The 18,712-nt window shown below is 46.2% G+C and overlaps 1 protein-coding gene across 1 annotated transcript in view; it reads right to left on the minus strand.

Moving 5' to 3' along the window:
- rsph3 (radial spoke head 3) overlaps positions 1–18,712 on the minus strand; it is a 165,538-nt gene that overhangs the window by 30,206 nt on the left and 116,620 nt on the right. Inside the window, exons 6-7 of the mRNA XM_072507548.1 lie at positions 9,771–9,933; positions 378–464 (exon numbers count right to left, since the gene is read on the minus strand). Coding sequence (XP_072363649.1) covers positions 378–464; positions 9,771–9,933 — 250 coding nt within the window. The remainder of the gene's footprint in view (positions 1–377; positions 465–9,770; positions 9,934–18,712) is intronic.

Raw genomic sequence — 18,712 nt, forward strand, 5'->3', positions numbered from 1 at the left:
ATCCTTTACCCCTTAAATTCCTAATATCTAAGATATACAAAGAAATCTATGGTCGTCATAAAGTGCATCCTTACTGCCGAATAGGAGGCCATGCAACCCATTAAGATCAGAATTTCTGCGATTTCCAACCTAGCACCTTCCAGCCTGAGTTGGAGTGACCTTTGGAAAGAACTCCAGTGATAGATTTTTGAAGGTCTGTTAACTTTGCTTCTCTCTCCACAGATGCTACCAGATTCCCTGCATTTTCTGTTTACATTTTAGATTGCCAGCATTCGCAATATTTTGCTTTTACAATTTGTCCTAGCCTGTTGCATATGAAATAATTGAGTTTATGCACAGAACAGGAATAAACTTGTTTGGATAGGTCAGTTACTTACTGTCCAACATAGTCCTTCCCAGAATTCTCTTCTCAATTGATGTCTTCACCTCTCCCATTAGCCAAGGCAGGAATACTTTCTCGACATCTAAATGAGAAAATAACCAACATGAAAAAATGAATCAAAACCATAATTTTGTGGTTACGCCAAGATACATTATTATGACAAAGCAGAATAAGTTTGAAATTAAGAAATTACGACAAATACAAAAAATACAAAAGTCTCTATAAATCAAGATGATTGTGCTGATCAATGTATCATTTCCTTTCGGTTCAGTAAAAATTTGGATGACCTGCTACAAAACTATGTGCATTCTTGAACTCTACATGTATGACTAATTGTATGTCCAGGTCAGCACTGGCAAGAATTGTAATGGGCACCATCTTTTGTGGTATTTTTGACATCGGAGTATAGAATGCTCGGTTTTCTAGCTGAATAGAGGTGGTCTTCCCCAGGTTCAGTACTTTTCCCAAGTGGAATGAAGAATTTCATGAATGTATGAAACAGGCAGTGAACATAACTCAAAACCACATTGTGAACATACATCCATGTCTGGACAAATGAGCGGTACGTAAAGAACATTTTCAATTTGGGAATGGACCCGATCCTAAAAAACAGATGCTTTCATTTTCCTACTTAAAAAGTAGCTCAATCATGGGAGAAAAGTGGGACCTTTGACATGCAAAAGAACTGTTTTGGGTCCAGGTGAACAATCAAAAATTGAAGTTCTTTAATAAATGGCACAATGTGATAAAACAAATACATTTTCTCCAAGTTAGCATTATGAATAATCGCTAAATTAACCTTCTTGAGGTATAAACTCAAGATGTGGCCAGAGAGTGGATTGTTCCAAACTCATTTCCTAGTGATTTCCTCTTCAATTTCAGTGTGTCAATTACTGCAACAAACATTTGGTCATTCAGAGCCCCAAGGCTCAATAGCACAAAAATAAAAATGACTTAATGGGCTCAGTATCCTGAATGCAAAAGATCTAAATATTTTTGCATGCACATAACAAGAATAAGGAGCTGGATTAATCAACATTATTATTAATTATTTTGAAATAAACCAACTTTTAAATACAAATGAAAATAAGTTCAACTCAGTGTGGTTAACCATAGAGTCATAGAGTTACAGAGTTGTTAGGCGCAGAAAAGGCCCTTGGACCCATCGAGTCTATACCTGTAATAACTACTACTAAACTCGCGCTAATCCCATTTACCAGTACTTGCCCCCATTTCCTTGAATGTGATGGTGTTTCAAATGCTCATCCAATTGCTTTTTAAAGGTTGTGAGGTTTCCAGCCTCCACGATCTTCCCAGGCAGTGCTTTCCACATTCTCACCGAGTGTAAATCCCATCGGAATCTCCTGCCCCTCACCCTAAAACTATGCCCCCTTCTGATTGATCCCTCAAACAAGGGGAACAGCTGCTTCCTATTTTGCCTGTCCAAACATCTCATAATCCTCTGCACTTCAATCATATCCCCCTCAGCCTTCTCTGCTCGAAAGAAAACAATCCAAGCCTTTCCAGTCTCTCCTTATAGCTCAGATGCTCCATTCTAGACAACATCCTGGTGAATCTCCTCTGTACCCCCTCCAGTGCAATCACCTCCTTCCTATAGTGAGGTGACCAGAACTGCACACGGTACTCCAGCTGTGGCCTAACTAATGTTTTGTACAGCTCCAACATAACCTCCTTGCTCTTACATTCTGTGCCACGACTAATAAAGGCAAGCGTCACATGTGTCTTCTTGACTATGCTATTCACCTGCTCTGCCACCTTCAGGGATCTATGAATGAGGACCCCAAGATCCATCTGTTCCTCTGAGCCTCCTAGTGTCCTGCCATTCATTGCACACTCCCTTGTCTTGTTTCTTCTTCCAAAGTGCATTACCTCACACTTATCAGGGTTAAATACCATCTCCACTGCTCTGCCCATCTGACGAACCCATCTATATCTTCCTGTAACCTATGACCCTCTTCTTCACTGTTAACCACCCTACCAATCTTGGTGTCATCTGCAAACCTACTTACCAACACCCCCCCCCCCCCCCCCCCCCCCGGCCACGTTCCCATCTATATCATTTGTATATATAGAACAAACATTAGGGACCCAGCACTGATCCATGTGGTACGCTGCTGGACACCGGCATCCAGTTACTCAAACAGCCTTCTACCACCACCCCTTTGTGTCCTGTTACTAAGCCGGTTTTTGGATCCATCTTGAAAAGTTTCTTGAATTCCATGTGCTTCAACCTTCTCAATCATTCTCCCAAATGGGGCTTTGTCAAAGGCTTTGCCAAAATCCATATAAACTACATCAACTGCACTTCCTTCATCCACACACTTGGATCACTTTATCAAAATTTGTTAGGCATGACCTCCCTCTGACAAAGCCATGCTGACTATTCCTGTGCCTTTCCAAGTAGAAATGAATTCCCGCCTTAAGAATTTTCTCCAATAGTTTCCCTACCATTGACGTGAGACTCACCGATCTGCAATTCCATGATTTATCTCTACCACCCTTCTTGAAAAGTGGAACAACGTTAGCTATTCTCCAGTCCTCTGGCACTTCTCGTATGGCCAGAAAGGAATTAAAAGCTTGCATCAGAGCCCCTGCAATTTCCTGCCTCACCTCCCACAGCAGCCTGAGATGCAATTCATCTGGGCCTGGGGATTTGTCTATTTTTAAGCCCGTCAAAGTCTCTAATATCTATTCGCTTCTTGTGTAAAACTGCTCAAGGTCCTCACAGTCCATTTCTTGAATTCTGTACCTGCATCCTCTTTCTTCCCAATGACGACCGATGAGAAGTATTCATTTAAACCCTAGCACTGTGCTGTGGCTTCACACACAGATTTCCTCCTTGGTCTCTAATGGGCCCTTCTCTTTTTCCCCTGGTGAACCTCTTCCCTTTATGTATTTATAGAATATCTTAGGGTTCTCCCTAATCTTATTTTCAAGTCCTTTTTCATGCCCCCTTTTTGCTGTTCCAATTGCTTTCTTAAGTTCCCTCTTGCACTTCCTATATTCCTCCAGGGCTGCAGTTGAATTTCTCCCTTTGGATTTGCTAAAAGCCTTTCTCTTCCTTCTTATCCAGTCCTGGATTCTCCCAGACATCCAAGGTTCCCTGCACTTATTGCTCCTACACATCCCCCGACAGGGAACATGTTGGACCTGTACTCTCCCCATTTGTTTTGAATGCTCTCCATTGCTACTCCTGCAAGAAGCTGTTCCCAGTCAACTCTGGTCAGATCCTGCCTTATTTTAGTAAAATCTGCCTTGCCCCAATCCAAGACCATATTTTGCAGTTCATCTTTTTCCTTGCCCATAACAAACTTGTACTGTACCGTGTTGAGGTCTCTATTACTAAAATGCTGCCACATTGAACACTTGACTGGCTTCTTTCCCCAGAACTACATCCAACACTTATCCATCTCATGTTGGGCCTTCTACATATTGAGACAAGAAACTCCCCTGAATACATTTCAAGAAATCTATCCCCCCTAAACCCTTTACACTATGACTATCTCAATTTATGTTGGGGAAGTTGAAATCCCAGAATATAATTACCCGATTATTATTCTTACACACTTCAGTAAATTTTCTATATATCTGCTCCTCTATTTCCCACTGACTCTTTGGGGACCTATAATACACTCCTAGTAATGTGACTGCCCCCTTCATATACCTAATATATACCTATAAAGCCTTGTTTGAAGATTCTGCCTAGATATAATCTCTTTTCATTGCGGTAATTGATTTCTTAATTGATAATGCAATATTTATCTGCCCATCCACTACTGGATGTCAGACAAGCAATGTGACAATTCAGAAGCAGTAAAGGGGTCAAGAGAGGTAGTAGAGTGCAGTAGAGCATATAGTTGGAATCTGACATTATGCTTTTGATGATGATACCAAGGCACAGTGTGTAGTTGAGAAATAGGAAATAGGAAGAGCTGAGGATAAATCCTTGGGAAGGGAAGCCATTGTAGACAGTGCTTTAGCTATGACTAGTTAGAAAAGAATACAATATGAGGGTATTGCCATCCAGCTGGACAACAGTGGAGAGATGTTGGGGGAGGATGGTGTGGTCAATTGTATAATGGTCAGGTTGAGAAGAATGAGGTTGGGTAGTTAAGCACAGTCACAGCCACGGAGCCAAAGGCTTGTTTTTTGTACTGTGGGAGGATGGAAACTGGATTTGAAGAATTAAAAGGTAGAAAATGAAAATGGAGGATTTTAACTTTAATAAAAATTGGGACAAGCAGATGAGCATAGCCAAATGATATTGAATGTCTTGAATGTGTCCAGGATAGTTTTCTGAGCCAAAGGGGCAGGCCATATTATATTTAGTAGTGAATAATGAGCCAGATTTAATTAATATCCCAATAGCATGGTTTGAAAGTGAAAAACATGAAATAGTGACTAATGTTTGAGATTTGGGCAAGGCTGGTTTCATTGTAATGAGGCATTGACTATCCACTGTAAAATGGATAATCTTACTGCTGGGTAAAATGACAGAGAACAGTGGGAGATGTTTGGAAATAATTTGTTATTTAGAACCAGTTTATACCCTTCTCCCCATAACCCCTGATCCCCTTATTAATCAAGAAATTATACTAATGTGAAAGATGCAAAGAACAGTTAGGGATTTAAAAAAAAAGATAGTACGAGCTACAAAGAGGTAGGATGAAAACAAATTTGTAAGGGATATCAAAATCAACAAAACATTTTGACAATTATCTTAGCAAAAAGAGCATAGTTGGGAGAAATTTGGAATGGTGGAAAACTGATGACCACACATAGAAACATACATAGAAAATAGTAGGAGGCGGAGGCCATTCGGCCCTTTGAAACTGCTCCGCCATTCATTATGATCATGGCTGATCATCAAGTTCAATACCCTGATCCTACCTTCCCCCCATATTCCTTGATCCCTTTAGCCCCAAGAGCTTTATCTAATTCCTTGTTGAAATTACACAAAGTTTTGGCCTCAACTACTTTCTGTGGTAGTGAACTCCACAGATTCACCATTCTCTGGGTGAAGAAATGTGTCCTCGCCTCAGTCCTAAAAGGTTTACACCTTATCATCAAACTATGACCCCTAGTTCTGGACTCCCCCACCATCGGGAACATTCTTTTCTGAATCTCCCCTGTCTAATCCTGTTAGAACTTTATAAGTTTTTATGAGATCCCCTCTCGCTCTTCTAAACTTCAATGAATATAATCCTGACTGACTTAGTCTCGCCTCATATGACAGTTCCGCTATCCCAGGAATCAGCCTGGTAAATCTTTGCTCCACTTCCTCCAGAGCAAGAACATCCTTCCTCAGATAAAGACACTAGAATTGCCCACAATACTCCAGGTGTGGCTCACCAACGCCCTCATGCTATACTCAAATCCTCTTGCAAGAAGACCAACATACTATTTGCCTTCTTTACTGCCTGCTGTACCTGCACACTTACTTTCAGCGACTGATGCACAAGGACACTAAGGTCTCACCGAGTATCCACCTCTCTCAATCTACACCCATTCAAATAATAATCTGCCTTCCTATTTTTGCTACCAAAGCAGATAATCTCTCATTTATCCACATTATACTGCATCTGTCGTGCATATACCCACTCATTCAGCCGGTCCAAATCCCACTGTAGCATCTCTGCATCCTCCTCACAGCTCACCCTCTCACCCAACTTTTGTCAAGGACATGGCAGACAATTTGAATCAATATTTCCATGATGGAGTCTAGGTCTAGATTTATTCATCGTTTTATTAATATAGGTGCTAGTTGAATGCATGTAGCTAAGAGGTAAAAATATTGAAAGTGTCTTGACTGTGGGAAACCAATCATTGTCTCATATAATGAATTAACCATTTTTGTTTCAGTGTATTCAGCACTAAGAATGCATTGTTCTCTGTCTGATCAACTAATCAGTTATAGCAAGGTCTCCGCCGAGCTGTGTAACATGGAAAGTGTGAGAAACATATCCAGTAATTTTCCTAAGACTACGCACACAGGCGCTAAGCACCAGTCAATCTTACGTAATGCCCAATGTTTGATTAACATGTTATCCTCTAAATAACAGACATTCATTTGAACAATCCAGGAGGTCTCAGCCGAGAATTAGAAGCCAATGAAAGTAAATGAGGAGTTAAACCAGAGATAAGAATTCCCTTAAAAATAACACCTTGTGGTCGAAGTCTTTGTTCCTGAATTCTTGAATTATCTATCTGTTTTTTTGCGTTTAAAGTAATTTCTTTTTTGCGCTTTATGCTTTTTGCCATGTGCTGGACTTTTTATGTATTGTTTTCTATTTTGTTTCTAAGTTTTTATTCAGTTCTTATTCAAGTGTATTCAAGTGAGTAATTAGCAATAAAGTCGTATTTTTGACACCTCCCACCAACCAGACTACCGATTCTCATTAATAGGAGGTAAAATAAGAGTCCCAACAATCCATAAGCATGGATAGGGTGGTTAGAGACCTTTAAAATTTTCAGCTGATCAGAGAGAGCCAGCATAGATTTGTAAGGGCCTGACAAATCTCCTTGGATGTATTGAAGAAGTTGCTAAAGAGGGGGATGACTAAGTATATCATTAATATGGGCTTCTTTGATAAAACCCTTCATAAGAGACTGCCAACTAAAATTGATGCCAATAGAATTGAAAGAAAATGACTGACTTGGTTTAGAAATTGTCTGAGCAAGAATAATGGGCAGATGCCCAATTTGCTGAGGTATGGTGTCCCATAATGCTGTACTGGGTCTAAACTCTTCACTGTATTTCTTAATGACTGACATGATGGGACAGAGCTCATACATCTTACATTTTCTAATTACATAAAGATTGACTGCACTAAATAACAAAAATATATTAATTGATAGCTTAGGTAAATGAGCAAAACTGTGGCAGATGAGTTTCAATGTAGATAAATGTAAAATCATCCACTTTGGACCAAGAAAGGCTAGAACAGAGTTCTTTCTAAATTATGGAAGTTTGAATCAGTGCAGGTCGAAAGACACTTGGAGTGGAGAGTGTGGAGGGAGGGGCCCAGGTATATAGATTGTTAGAATGATCATGACAGGTATAGAAAATAATCAAAAAGCTCAAACAAGTGGGTAGAAATCATGCTTTAGCTATACAAAGCCCTTTTAGAGTTCCCCTGGAGTGTGTCGGTATTTATAGTAAAGAAAGAGGTCACCATGACTCATGTCCCAAGAAAGCTTAACACTGAATCGGGAACATTCATAGAACAACAGAAAATACAGTGAAGAGGCCCTTTGGCCCTTCAAGTCTGCACCGACACATGAAAGACACCTGACCTGCTTACCTAATCCCATTTGCCACCACTTTGCCCATAGCCTTGAATGCTGTGCCTAGTGCTCATCCAGGCACTTTTTAAAAGAAAATGAGGCAACCTGCCTCAGCCTCCCTCCCAGGCAGTCCATTCCAGACCATCGCCACCCTCTGGGCAATAGAGGTTTTCCTCAAATCCCCCTAAACCTCCTGCCCCTCACCTTGAACTTGTGTCCCTCGTAACTGACCCGTCAAATGAGGGGAACAGCTGCTCCCTATCCACGCCCCTCACATCAAAGAGTGGTAAATGCATTGCAATCACATGCTTGAGTGAATGAAATGCACTTAGTGATTGGAATGCACTTATGCCCCTTTGATGTGGTTGTAAACATTGGGGTTTCAGCACTTTAGAGTCACTGATCCATGAAGGGAGATGAATGAATCAAGGCCGCAGCTGTTTTTGGAAGCTGTCAATCACAGCCCACTAGGCAAAATTAATGAAAGGCTCGCAAGATAATGGATCTGATGGGTTGAAACACAGGTCACAGCTTTTTGGAATGGACAGGTGGAGCTTCCAAGTTCGTGTTACAGCTGTAATTTTCTTTTGCTGCACCTGTCTGGACTGCTCTCTACCTTCCAGACGGGGGTCTCTTTTGTGTTGGGGGGGTGAGGTGGGTCTGTGGGTAGTCCCTTTAGTCAAGTGGGCTCTATTGGGATCCCTTCAGTTAAGGGGTTTCTGTGGGGGTGGGTGGGCTCCTTTAGTTAGGGGATTCTGTGGCGAGGTTCCTTTAAGTAGCAGGTCCCCCTGGGGTGCTCCTTCAGTTAGGGGATCCCGTGGGCGGTCTCCCTATTAAGGGGGTTCAAGGGGGGGCTCCCTATTAAGGGAGTCTCTTGGGGGGTTCTCCTGTTTTTGGGGTCACTGAGGAGGGGGTGGGGGGTGGGGGAGGGGTCTGGTAGAGGAGGGGTGGGCACGTAGTGCATTGTGGGGTGGCGATAGTGGCCCTCAGAAGGACTTTGGAGGCAATTTCCTTAAGGAGTTACCCCCTTGGCACACTGCGAGATCCACCACGTTGGGCTCATGTTTGGTGAGACCGGTAGTAATCCCCAGCAATATGATTCTCGGCCCAGGGGAGGTGAGAATCACGGTGGGCCAAAGATTAGGGTGTCCGACGCACTAAATGGATGCAAGTGGGTCACTAAGATTGATTTGCGTTCATTTACATCCTATCACTGTTGCCCAGGAATCAACCTCAAACTCGTTGCCAGCAGGTGTTCAGAGTATCGTGTTTGGATCAGTGCCCGCCAACTCCAGGCACCGATCCCGATTCTCCACTAGTGGCGGCGAGCAGTGGAGAATCCACCCCGACTTTCTGGCGGGGTGGGCTCAATTAAAACCTGTCAATGTTACGTCTTGATTCCATATCTTTACAATTTTTATATCCATCAGTTTAAAATTATGGCTGGAAAAGCCACCAACACTGTCGGCAGGCTATCCAAGATGATACTTGCCAAAAAAAAAGACAAAATTCTGCCCATTGTGGTGAAAGGTTAGCCAGCTAAGATAGTAACAGCTTAAGGAAATATTTTTCCCAGGAGTGGGCATGTAAAGAAGTGGGATTGAGGAGGGTGGTGCAGGAAACCTGTGGAGAGTAATACAAAATAGATTAACATTTCTGTGATTGACACAATGGGTATTATAAGGCAACCTAACATGGCAAGGTCAAGGGAATGGTCATGAATATCAATGGGGGAAGGTGATGTAGGGAGGATAGGAGGGCTATAAATTCAGAGGAGATACAGCGTGATGAGTTGAGATGGAAACTGAAATCACCAGTGAAAGATGCTGACTGGAGAGGCTGAAGGAGGAAAGTGGTAAACACATCTCAATGAGAAACTTGGTGTGCAGTAGAGAACCAAGATTTTAAATGAGAGGTGCATGAGGTTCAATAAAGATAGAGAAGATGCCAGGGGATTGTGGGACAGTGCAAAAAGATAAGCTAATCCTCAAACCAAATTCATCAGCTAGAAAAACACATCTCAGCAACATTTTATTGCAAAGGTTTATGTAGTCATAAAATATATTAAAGGCAAGCAAACCTCTCTCCACGGGGTCATAGAAGTAGCCATTATCCCGAAGAGTACTGAAGACTGTAGGAATTAGATCAGCTAAATAACTTTGGGCAAATGCACGAGCTGCAATCTTATCTGCAGTGTCTTTCTCTTTCTTTAGTACATTCTGCTGTTGTTCCATGCGACGTTTCTGTAAAATACCACAAAGTTCCAATATTACCTAGTGAAACTGCAATACTATATTTGCTGATTGCGGTGATAGAAATGTCATACTTCATTTGAAACTTCATATTCAAAGAACTTCATTGGAGTACCCCTGGCAGCAAAGTACTATTCACAGACTAACATCATAATTCCTTTAAATTGGAGTTACACAAACGAGAAAAGTAACACCAGTAGAACAGGACCACTTCCACATAATTATCAGCATCAAGTTAGAGCCTCCTTGGTTGAAGACCAACGACAGAATACTTACCTCATCCACAAAGGACGCTGCACAGAGGAAAGGGCTACAAGGCTGTAGCTACATGCATCAGGTTTTTGCCACTGCCACAGCACTGAAATGGCCCCAATCAAAATCAGAAGTAACATCCTCTATGATTGTGACAAATGTACACTATCCCTGCTGGCCCTTCTTGCCCTCTCTGCGGCTACCAAGAGTCACCTTCTTTCACTGCCCATCTTTCCATGTCCAGCTACTTGGAACTTCTCTTACTTTGGTCCATTTTTATCTATTGAATCATTGCCCGAACATCTGCAGCAATGGCTTCTCTATGCATTCCCATACCTTTGGAGTCTTCCAGGAATCTTGATTTAGTTTCCTTCACTTTCTTAACTACATGCCACATAATGCTATGAAATGGCATCAGGTTTGATATATAAGTCAACAGTAAGCCACTCTACCTCTCCGTGGACTTTTTCAGTATCTCCACTGTGTTGTTTGTTCATCTGTACCACATCCAGTCCTGGATGGGCCACTTTCTTCCAGCTAAAACTGCAAAGACCAAAGCCATAATCTTATATTCCCAGCATAAATTCTGTAATCTCTTAACTAATTTCAACACCCCCTCCCCCCAACTTGTTGTTCATTCCTCAATGTGAAGTCAACGGTTCACAATTTTACCATTCAACTTAACCCCGAAACGGAGTTTCCAACTTCATATTCCCTCCAGCACAAAGGCTGCCTACTTCCATGTCTGCAGCATTGCCTAATCTCTATGTCTATTCTAATGCTCTCTTGCTGACTTTCCAATCTGAACTCTCCATAAACTCAGTCAAATTCTACTGCTCATATCCTAACCTGTACAAGTCCACATCATCTATCACGCTGTGCTTGTTGATCATCTCAGTTTCAGGACATCACTGCAGGAGTTCTTCAGGGTAGTGTCCTAGGCCCAACCATCTTCAGCTGCTTCATCAATGACCTTCCTTCCATCAAGGTCAAAAATGGGGATATTCGCTGATGATTGCACAATGCTCAGAACTATTCAGGATTCCTCACAATGCAACAATACCTGGACAATATCCAGGCTTGGGATGACAAGTGGCAAGGAACATTTGTCTCACACAAATGCTAGGCAATGACCATCTTCAACCATCGCTCCTTGACATTCAGTGGTCTTACCATCACTAACTTCCCCACCATTGACCAGAAACTGAATGGGACTAGCCATATAAATACTGTGGCTACAACAACAGGTCAGAGGCTAGGAATTCTGTACCAAGTAACTCACCTCCCGACTCCCCAAAGCTTGTCCACTATCTAAGAGACACAAGTTAGGAATGTGATGGATTACTCTCCACTTGGATGGGGGAGTGCATCTCCAAAAACACTCAAGAAGCTTGACACCATCCAGGAAAAGCAGCCCGCATGATTGCTACTCCTTCCACAAATATTCATTCCCTCAACCACCGACGAACAGCGGCAGCAGTGTGTTGCATCTACAAGATGACTTCAGGAACTCACCAAGGCTCCTTAGACAGCACCTTCCAAACCCACAAATGCTACCATCTAAAAGACAAGGGCAGTAGATATCTGGGAACACCACCACTTGGAAATTCCCCTCCGGGTCACTCCACCCGGACTTGGAAATATATCGTTGTTCCTTCACTGTCGCTGGGTCAAATTCCTGGAACACCCACCCTAACAGCACTGTGGGTGTACCTACGTGTCAACGGCTACGGCGGTTCAAGAAGGCAGCTCGCCACCACCTTCTCTTTTTAAAAAAAATATATTTATTCAAATTTTTCAACAAATTTTCAACAAACCTCCCAACAAGAAAAGAGAAACAAAAACACAACAATCAGAAATTATACATTGGATTTCTCCCATATACAATAACCCCCCATATAACATTTAAAAGAACAAATAGGGAAAAAACCACACCTTCACCCAAATGCCACCCCAAAAGAAACCCCCCCCCCTCCCTCCCTGCCCCTGGGCTGCTGTTGCTGCTGACCTCCTCCTAACGCTACGCGAGATAGTCTAGGGACGGTTGCCACCATCTGGAGAACCCTTGCACAGACCCTCGCAAGGCAAACTTTATCCTCTCCAGCTTGATGAATCCTGCCATGTCATTGATCCAAGCTTCCACACTAGGGGGCTTCGCATCTTTCCATAGTAGCAAAATCCTCCGCCGGGCTACCAGGGACGCAAAGGCCAGAATACCGTCCTCTTTCGCCTCCTGCACTCCCGGCTCGTCCGATACCCTAAATAATGCCAATCCCCAGTTCCGCTTGGGGATCATAATGGGAAGGCACTGGAACACAAAGAGAAACCTCGGGACGACCGTCATTTTGACTGACTGCACCCTACCCGCTAGTGAGAGTGGCAGCATATCCCATCTTTTAAAATCCTCCTCCATCTGCTCCACCAACCGTGTCAAGTTGAGCTTGTGCAGGGCCCCCCAACTCCTAGCTACTTGGATCCCTAGGTACCGAAAGCTCCTTTCCGCCCTCTTCAGCGGTAGCTCATCTATCCCCCTTCCCTGGTCTCCTGAATGCACCACAAAGAGCTCACTCTTCCCTACGCTGAGGTTATACCCCGAAAAGTCCCCAAACTCCCTAAGGATCCGCATGACCTCCGCCATCCCCTCCACTGGATCCGCAACATACAACAGCAGGTCATCGGCGTACGACACCCGGTGTTCCTCTCCCCTCCGGACCAATTCCCTCCATTTCTTGGGCTCCCTCAGTGCCATGGCCAGCGGCTCAATTGCCAGTGCAAACAACAAGGGGGATAAGGGGCACCCCTGCCTCGTCCCCCGGTACAGCCGAAAGTACTCCGACCTCCGCCGGTTCGTGGCCACACTCGCCACCGGGGCTCTATAATAGCAGCTTGACCCAACTGATGAACCCCTCCCCGAACCCAAACCTCCGCAACACTTCCCAAAGATACTCCCACTCCACCCGTTCAAAGGCCTTCTCCGCGTCCATAGCTCCACTACCTCCACTACCCCCTCCACCAAGGGCATCATAATCACATTGAGGAGTCTCCACATTTGTATTTAGCTGCCTACCCTTCACAAATCCCATCTGGTCCTCATGAATCACCCCCGGGACACAGTCCTCAATTCTCGTAGCCAGCACCTTCGCCAGCAACTTAGCGTCAACATTGAGGAGCGAGATCGGTCTATACGACCCACATTGCAATGGATCCTTGTCCAGCTTCAAGATCAAAGAGGTCAGCGCTCTGGACATTGTCGGGGGCAAGGTCCCCCCCTCCCTCGCCTTATTAAAAGTCCTCACTAGCAACGGGCCCAGCAGGTCCACGTATTTCCTGTAAAATTCAACCGGGAACCCATCCGGCCCCGGGGCCTTCCCCGCCTGCATGCTCCCCAATCCTTTAACCGGCTCCTCCAGCCCAATCGGCGCCCCCAAACCAGCCACCTCCTCCTCCTCCACCCTCGGGAACCTCAGATGATCCAGGAATCGTCGCATCCACTCCTCCCCCGCTGAGGGCTCAGACCTGTACAGATCCCCATAGAAGTCCCTAAATACCTTGTTAATTCTCACCGCACTCCGCACCGTATTCCCCCCACTATCCTTGACTCCACCAATCTCCCTCGCTGCCTCCCTCTTACGAAGCTGATGTGCCAGCATCCAACTCGCCTTCTCCCCATACTCATACGCCGCCCCCTGCGCTTTCCTCCACGGTCCCTCTGCTTTCCCAGTGGTCAACAGGTCAAATTCCGTCTGGAGATTCCGTCGCTCCCTAAGTAGCCCTCGGGGCCTCTTCATACCTCCAGTCCACCCTTAAAATCTCCCCCACCAACCTCTCCCTCTCCCTCCCCTCTCTCTTCGCCCGTGGGCCCTAATGGAGATTAGCTCTCCCCTGACCACCGCCTTCAATGCCTCCCAGATTACCCCCATCTGCACCTCCCCGTTGTCGTTGGCCTCCAAGTATCTTTCAATACATCCCCGCACCCGCCCACACACCCCCTCATCCGCCAACAGTCCCACATCGAGGCGCCACAGCGGGCGCTGGTCCCTCTCCTCCACCAACACAAGCTCCACCCAATGCGGGGCGTGGTCTGAGATGGCTATGGCCCAATATTCCGTTCCCTCCACTTTCGGGATTAGCGCCCTACTCAAAATGAAAAAGTCTATCCGGGAGTAGGCTCAATGGATGTGGGAAAAGAAGGAAAATTCCCTGGCCAGCAGCCTGACAAACCTCCATGGATCCACTCCCCCCATTTGGTCCATAAACCCCCTGAACACCTTGGACGCAGCCAACCTCTTACCCATCCTGGTCCTAGAGCGGTCCAGTGCTGGGTCCCGCACCGTGTTGAAGTCCGTCCCCCCCCACCCCACCCCATTATTAAGCTTCCTACCTCCAGATCCGGAATCCAACCCAGCATGCGTTTCATAAATCCGGCATCATCCCAATTCGGGGCACATACATTCACCAGTACCACCCGCACCCCCTGCAACCTACCACTCATCACCACATATCGACCTCCATTATCCACTACAATATTCAGTGCTTCGAACGACACCCGCTTCCCCACCAGTATTGCAGCCCCTCTGTTCTTCGCATCCAGCCCTGAATGAAAGACCTGCCCTACCCATCCCTTTCTCAGCCTAACCTGATCTGCCACCTTCAGATGTGTCTCCTGGAGCATAACCACGTCTGCCTTCAGTCCCTTGTGCGGGAACACCCGGGCCCTCTTGGCCGGCCCATTCAGGCCTCTCACATTCCAAGTTGTTAGCTGGATCAGGGGGCTTCCCCCCCCCCCCCCCCCCCCCCGACTAGCCATCTCCTTTTCTAGGCCAGCCACGTGCCCGACCCTCACGCACCCTCCAGTCGCCCAGGCGGCGGACTCCCGCCCCGACTACCTCTCCTACTTCCAGCTCCCCTTTGGCCAATGCAGCAGCAACCCAGTTCCCCCCCCTCCCCTCTAGATCCTCATCTAGCCATTTTGCTCCCCCCATGAGACTCCCTTAAGTCAGCTGACACCTGCTGACCCCGGCCTCTCCTGCCATTCCATCGACCCCCCAGTGTGAGAAACCCCCACCCCTTGGAATCAGTGTGCGCTCCTCTCCAGCATTGCCCTTCCCCCCTCCCCGGCCCCGCCCCCATCCTTCCCTAACGCGGGGAAAAGCCCGCGCTTTCCTGAGCCAGCCCCGCCCCCTCTGGCGCAGCTCCTTTTTACGGCCTTACCCCAACTCCCCATCCCCGGGCCTCCATCCCCCACTCTTCCTCCGCAGGGCCCTGCCCCTCCAACACCGACACCCACACTCTCCCACAGCCCCCACATCAAATCCATTCACCCATCCCCACCTAGCACCAAAACAAAAAGGACATTCCCCAAATGCAGTAAACACAGTAAACATCCCCCCCAAGACAAATCCTCAGTTTGAGTCTAACTTTTCAGTCTGAATAAAGTTCCATGCCTCATCAGGCGTTTCAAAATAGCGGCGCCGATCTTGGAACGTGACCCACAATCCCACTGGCTGCAGCATCCCGAACTTCACCCCCTTCCGATGGAGCACCGCCTTAGCCCGGTTGAAACCAGCCCTCTTCTTAGCCACTTCCGCACTCCAGTCCTGGGAAATTCGGATCTCCGTGTTCTCCCACCTGCTGCTCCGCTCTTTTTTGGCCCATCTCAGGACACACTCTCTGTCCATAAAGCGGTGAAACCTCACCACTACAGTCCTTGGCGGCTCGTTGGCTTTGGGTCTCATTGCCAGGACCCGATGTGCCCCTTCCAGCTCTAGGGGCCTCGGGAAAGCTCCCGTGCCCATCAGCGAATTGAGCATCGTGCTCATGTATGCCCCGGCATCGGGCCCCTCCACTCCTTCAGGGAGACCCAGAATCCGAAGATTCTTCCTCCTCGACCTATTCTCCATGTCCTCAAATTTTTCCGCCCACCTCTTGTGCAGCGCCTTGTGCGCCTCCACCTTCACCGCCAGGCCCAAGATCTCGTCCTCGTTCTCCGAGGCTTTTTGCCGCACCTCCCGGATCGCCGCCCCTTGGGCCTTCTGGGTCTCCACAAGCTTCTCAATCGCCGCCTTCATTGGCGCTAGCATTTCTGCCCTCAGCTCTTCAAAGCAGCGTTTAAGAAACTCCTGCTGCTCCTGCGACAACTGCGCCCACGCTGCTTGGTCTCCACCAGGCGCCATCTTGCTTTTCCTCCCTCGCACTTTCCGCTGCACCAGGATCACTTTTTTAACCGCTCCTCTGCTGGTCCAATCCATATAATGTCGGGGGGACCTTGCTGTCACCTTCCCACACTGGAAGCCGTCGAACAATTGCCGTTGGGGCCCCTCTAAAGAGCCCAAAAGTCCGTTCCCGGCGGGAGCTGCCGAATGTGCGACCTACCTAGGCATAGTCGCAACCGGAAGTCCCCACCACCACCTTCTCAAGGGCATCCAGGGACGGGCAATAAATGCTGGCCTAGACAATGATGTCTACATACCATAAATTGATTTTTGAAAACTACACTGGCTCCTGCTTCCGTAATACCGCCACCCATGTGTTCAAATCCCTTAATGACCTTGTTCCACCCTATTTCTCAATAATCTGCTCCAGTTCGACAACCCTCTGAGAACTCTGTTCCTCCAATTGTGCATTTACCACTCATTGTGCAATCATCAGCATACATTCCCCAAGGAACTCCTGCAGCGATGTCATGGGCTCCATCAACCACAACCACCTTCCTCTGTGCTAGTTATGACTCCAACCAGCAGAGAGCTTCCCCTTTGCATGATTCCTATTGACTCCAGTTTTGCTAGGGCTCCTTGATGCCACACTCGGTCAAATTGTGCCTAAATGTGAAGGACAGCCACACTCACCTCACCTCTTTTATCCATCTTTGGACTTAGGCTGTAATGAAGTTAGGAGCCAGGTGGCTTTGGTGGAACCCAAACTGTGTATTAGTGAACAAGTGTTGCTGTATAAATGCCACTTGTCGATGACCCTTTTCATTACTTTGCTAATGATCGAGTAGACTCATCATCATGTGGTTGGGTTGACGAATGTGATATAAAATAGTTAGTTCAAATATTAGTTACAGTAATGTAGATGTAGGCCAGTTTAATTCTAGTGAGTTCACAAAGGACAAAGCACAAAGGAATTCAGAAAGCATGGCAAGGATGGGGAAAAGGATGCTGGGTAACAAGAGGCCCAGGGTTAAGGAATGCGAAGTAAGCCAATCAGGATATACGGCCAGGTCAGGAGGGGTATAGGATGGCCGTTGGGAATCTTGTATGTGAAACTTGATGCCATTTGAATGTATTTGCAGAGATCTCTTTGTCTCCAACCTCACTCAGTTCCTAGGGTTTCAGAAGACACAGCTTGTGTATTCCGAGGCTCTTTATGAAGCGAGTCAGACTTGCAAGTTGGTTAAAAATAAATAATACTATACCTACAAATCCATCAGTTTCAAATTCCTAGGGGTGCACATCTCCAAAAATCTGTCCTGGTCCACCCACGTCGACGCTACCACCAAGAAAGCACAACAGCGCCTAAACTTCCTCAGGAAACTAAGGAAATTCGGCATGTCCACATTGACTCTTACCAACTTTTACAGATGCACCATAGAAAGCATCCTATCAGGCTGCATCACAGCCTGGTATGGCAACTGCTCGGCCCAGGACCGCAAGAAACTTCAGAGAGTCGTGAACACAGCCCAGTCCATCACACGAACCTGCCTCCCATCCATTGACTCCATCTACACCTCCCGCTGCCTGGGGAAAGCGGGCAGTATAATCAAAGATCCCTCCCACCTGGCTTACTCAGTCTTCCAACTTCTTCCATCGGGCAGGAGATACAGAAGTCTGAGAACATGCACGAACAGACTCAAAAACAGCATCTTCCCCACTGTCACCAGACTCCTAAATGGCCCTCTTATGACTGACTTCATTAACACTACACCCTGTATGCTTCATCCGATGCCAGTGCTTATGTAGTTACATGTATATGTTGTGTTGCCCTATTATGTATTTTCTTTTATTCCCTTTTCTTCTCATGTACTTAATGATCTGTTGAGCTGCGCGCAGAAAAATACTTTTCACTGTACCTCGGTACACGTGACAATAAACAAATCCAATCCAATCCAATCTCGAGTGTTATTGAGGCCACACTGACGGGTAAAGAAATTAATATTGTCATTTGGTGCCAAAACCCGGGATTTCTCCAGATGGTCTCCGGCCAGCTGCGAAATCAGAATTAGACTGATGTTGGACAAGGAAAGTGGAAACGGACCCACAATGTGTGTAGCTGGAAAATGACCCACATTGGTTTTCCCCTCTTCTCATGGTCTGATTGGTCTGGTCACTTGCGGTTGGTACGGAAAGATCGTCTCGACAAAATCAAAGGCCAGTCTGGGGATTAGAAAATTAAACTGATGGTACATCGGAAGAAGATGGTCCAGGCCCTCCTTATGCCCGTGCAGATTTCCGTCATTAAATACGCTGCCCATACAAATGGTAAGACCCCAGTTGACGTTGGTAATGAACAAGCAGAT

The sequence above is a fragment of the Scyliorhinus torazame genome, chromosome 1, assembly GCF_047496885.1.
Source record: "Scyliorhinus torazame isolate Kashiwa2021f chromosome 1, sScyTor2.1, whole genome shotgun sequence".
NCBI classification, from domain to species: Eukaryota; Metazoa; Chordata; class Chondrichthyes; order Carcharhiniformes; family Scyliorhinidae; genus Scyliorhinus; species Scyliorhinus torazame.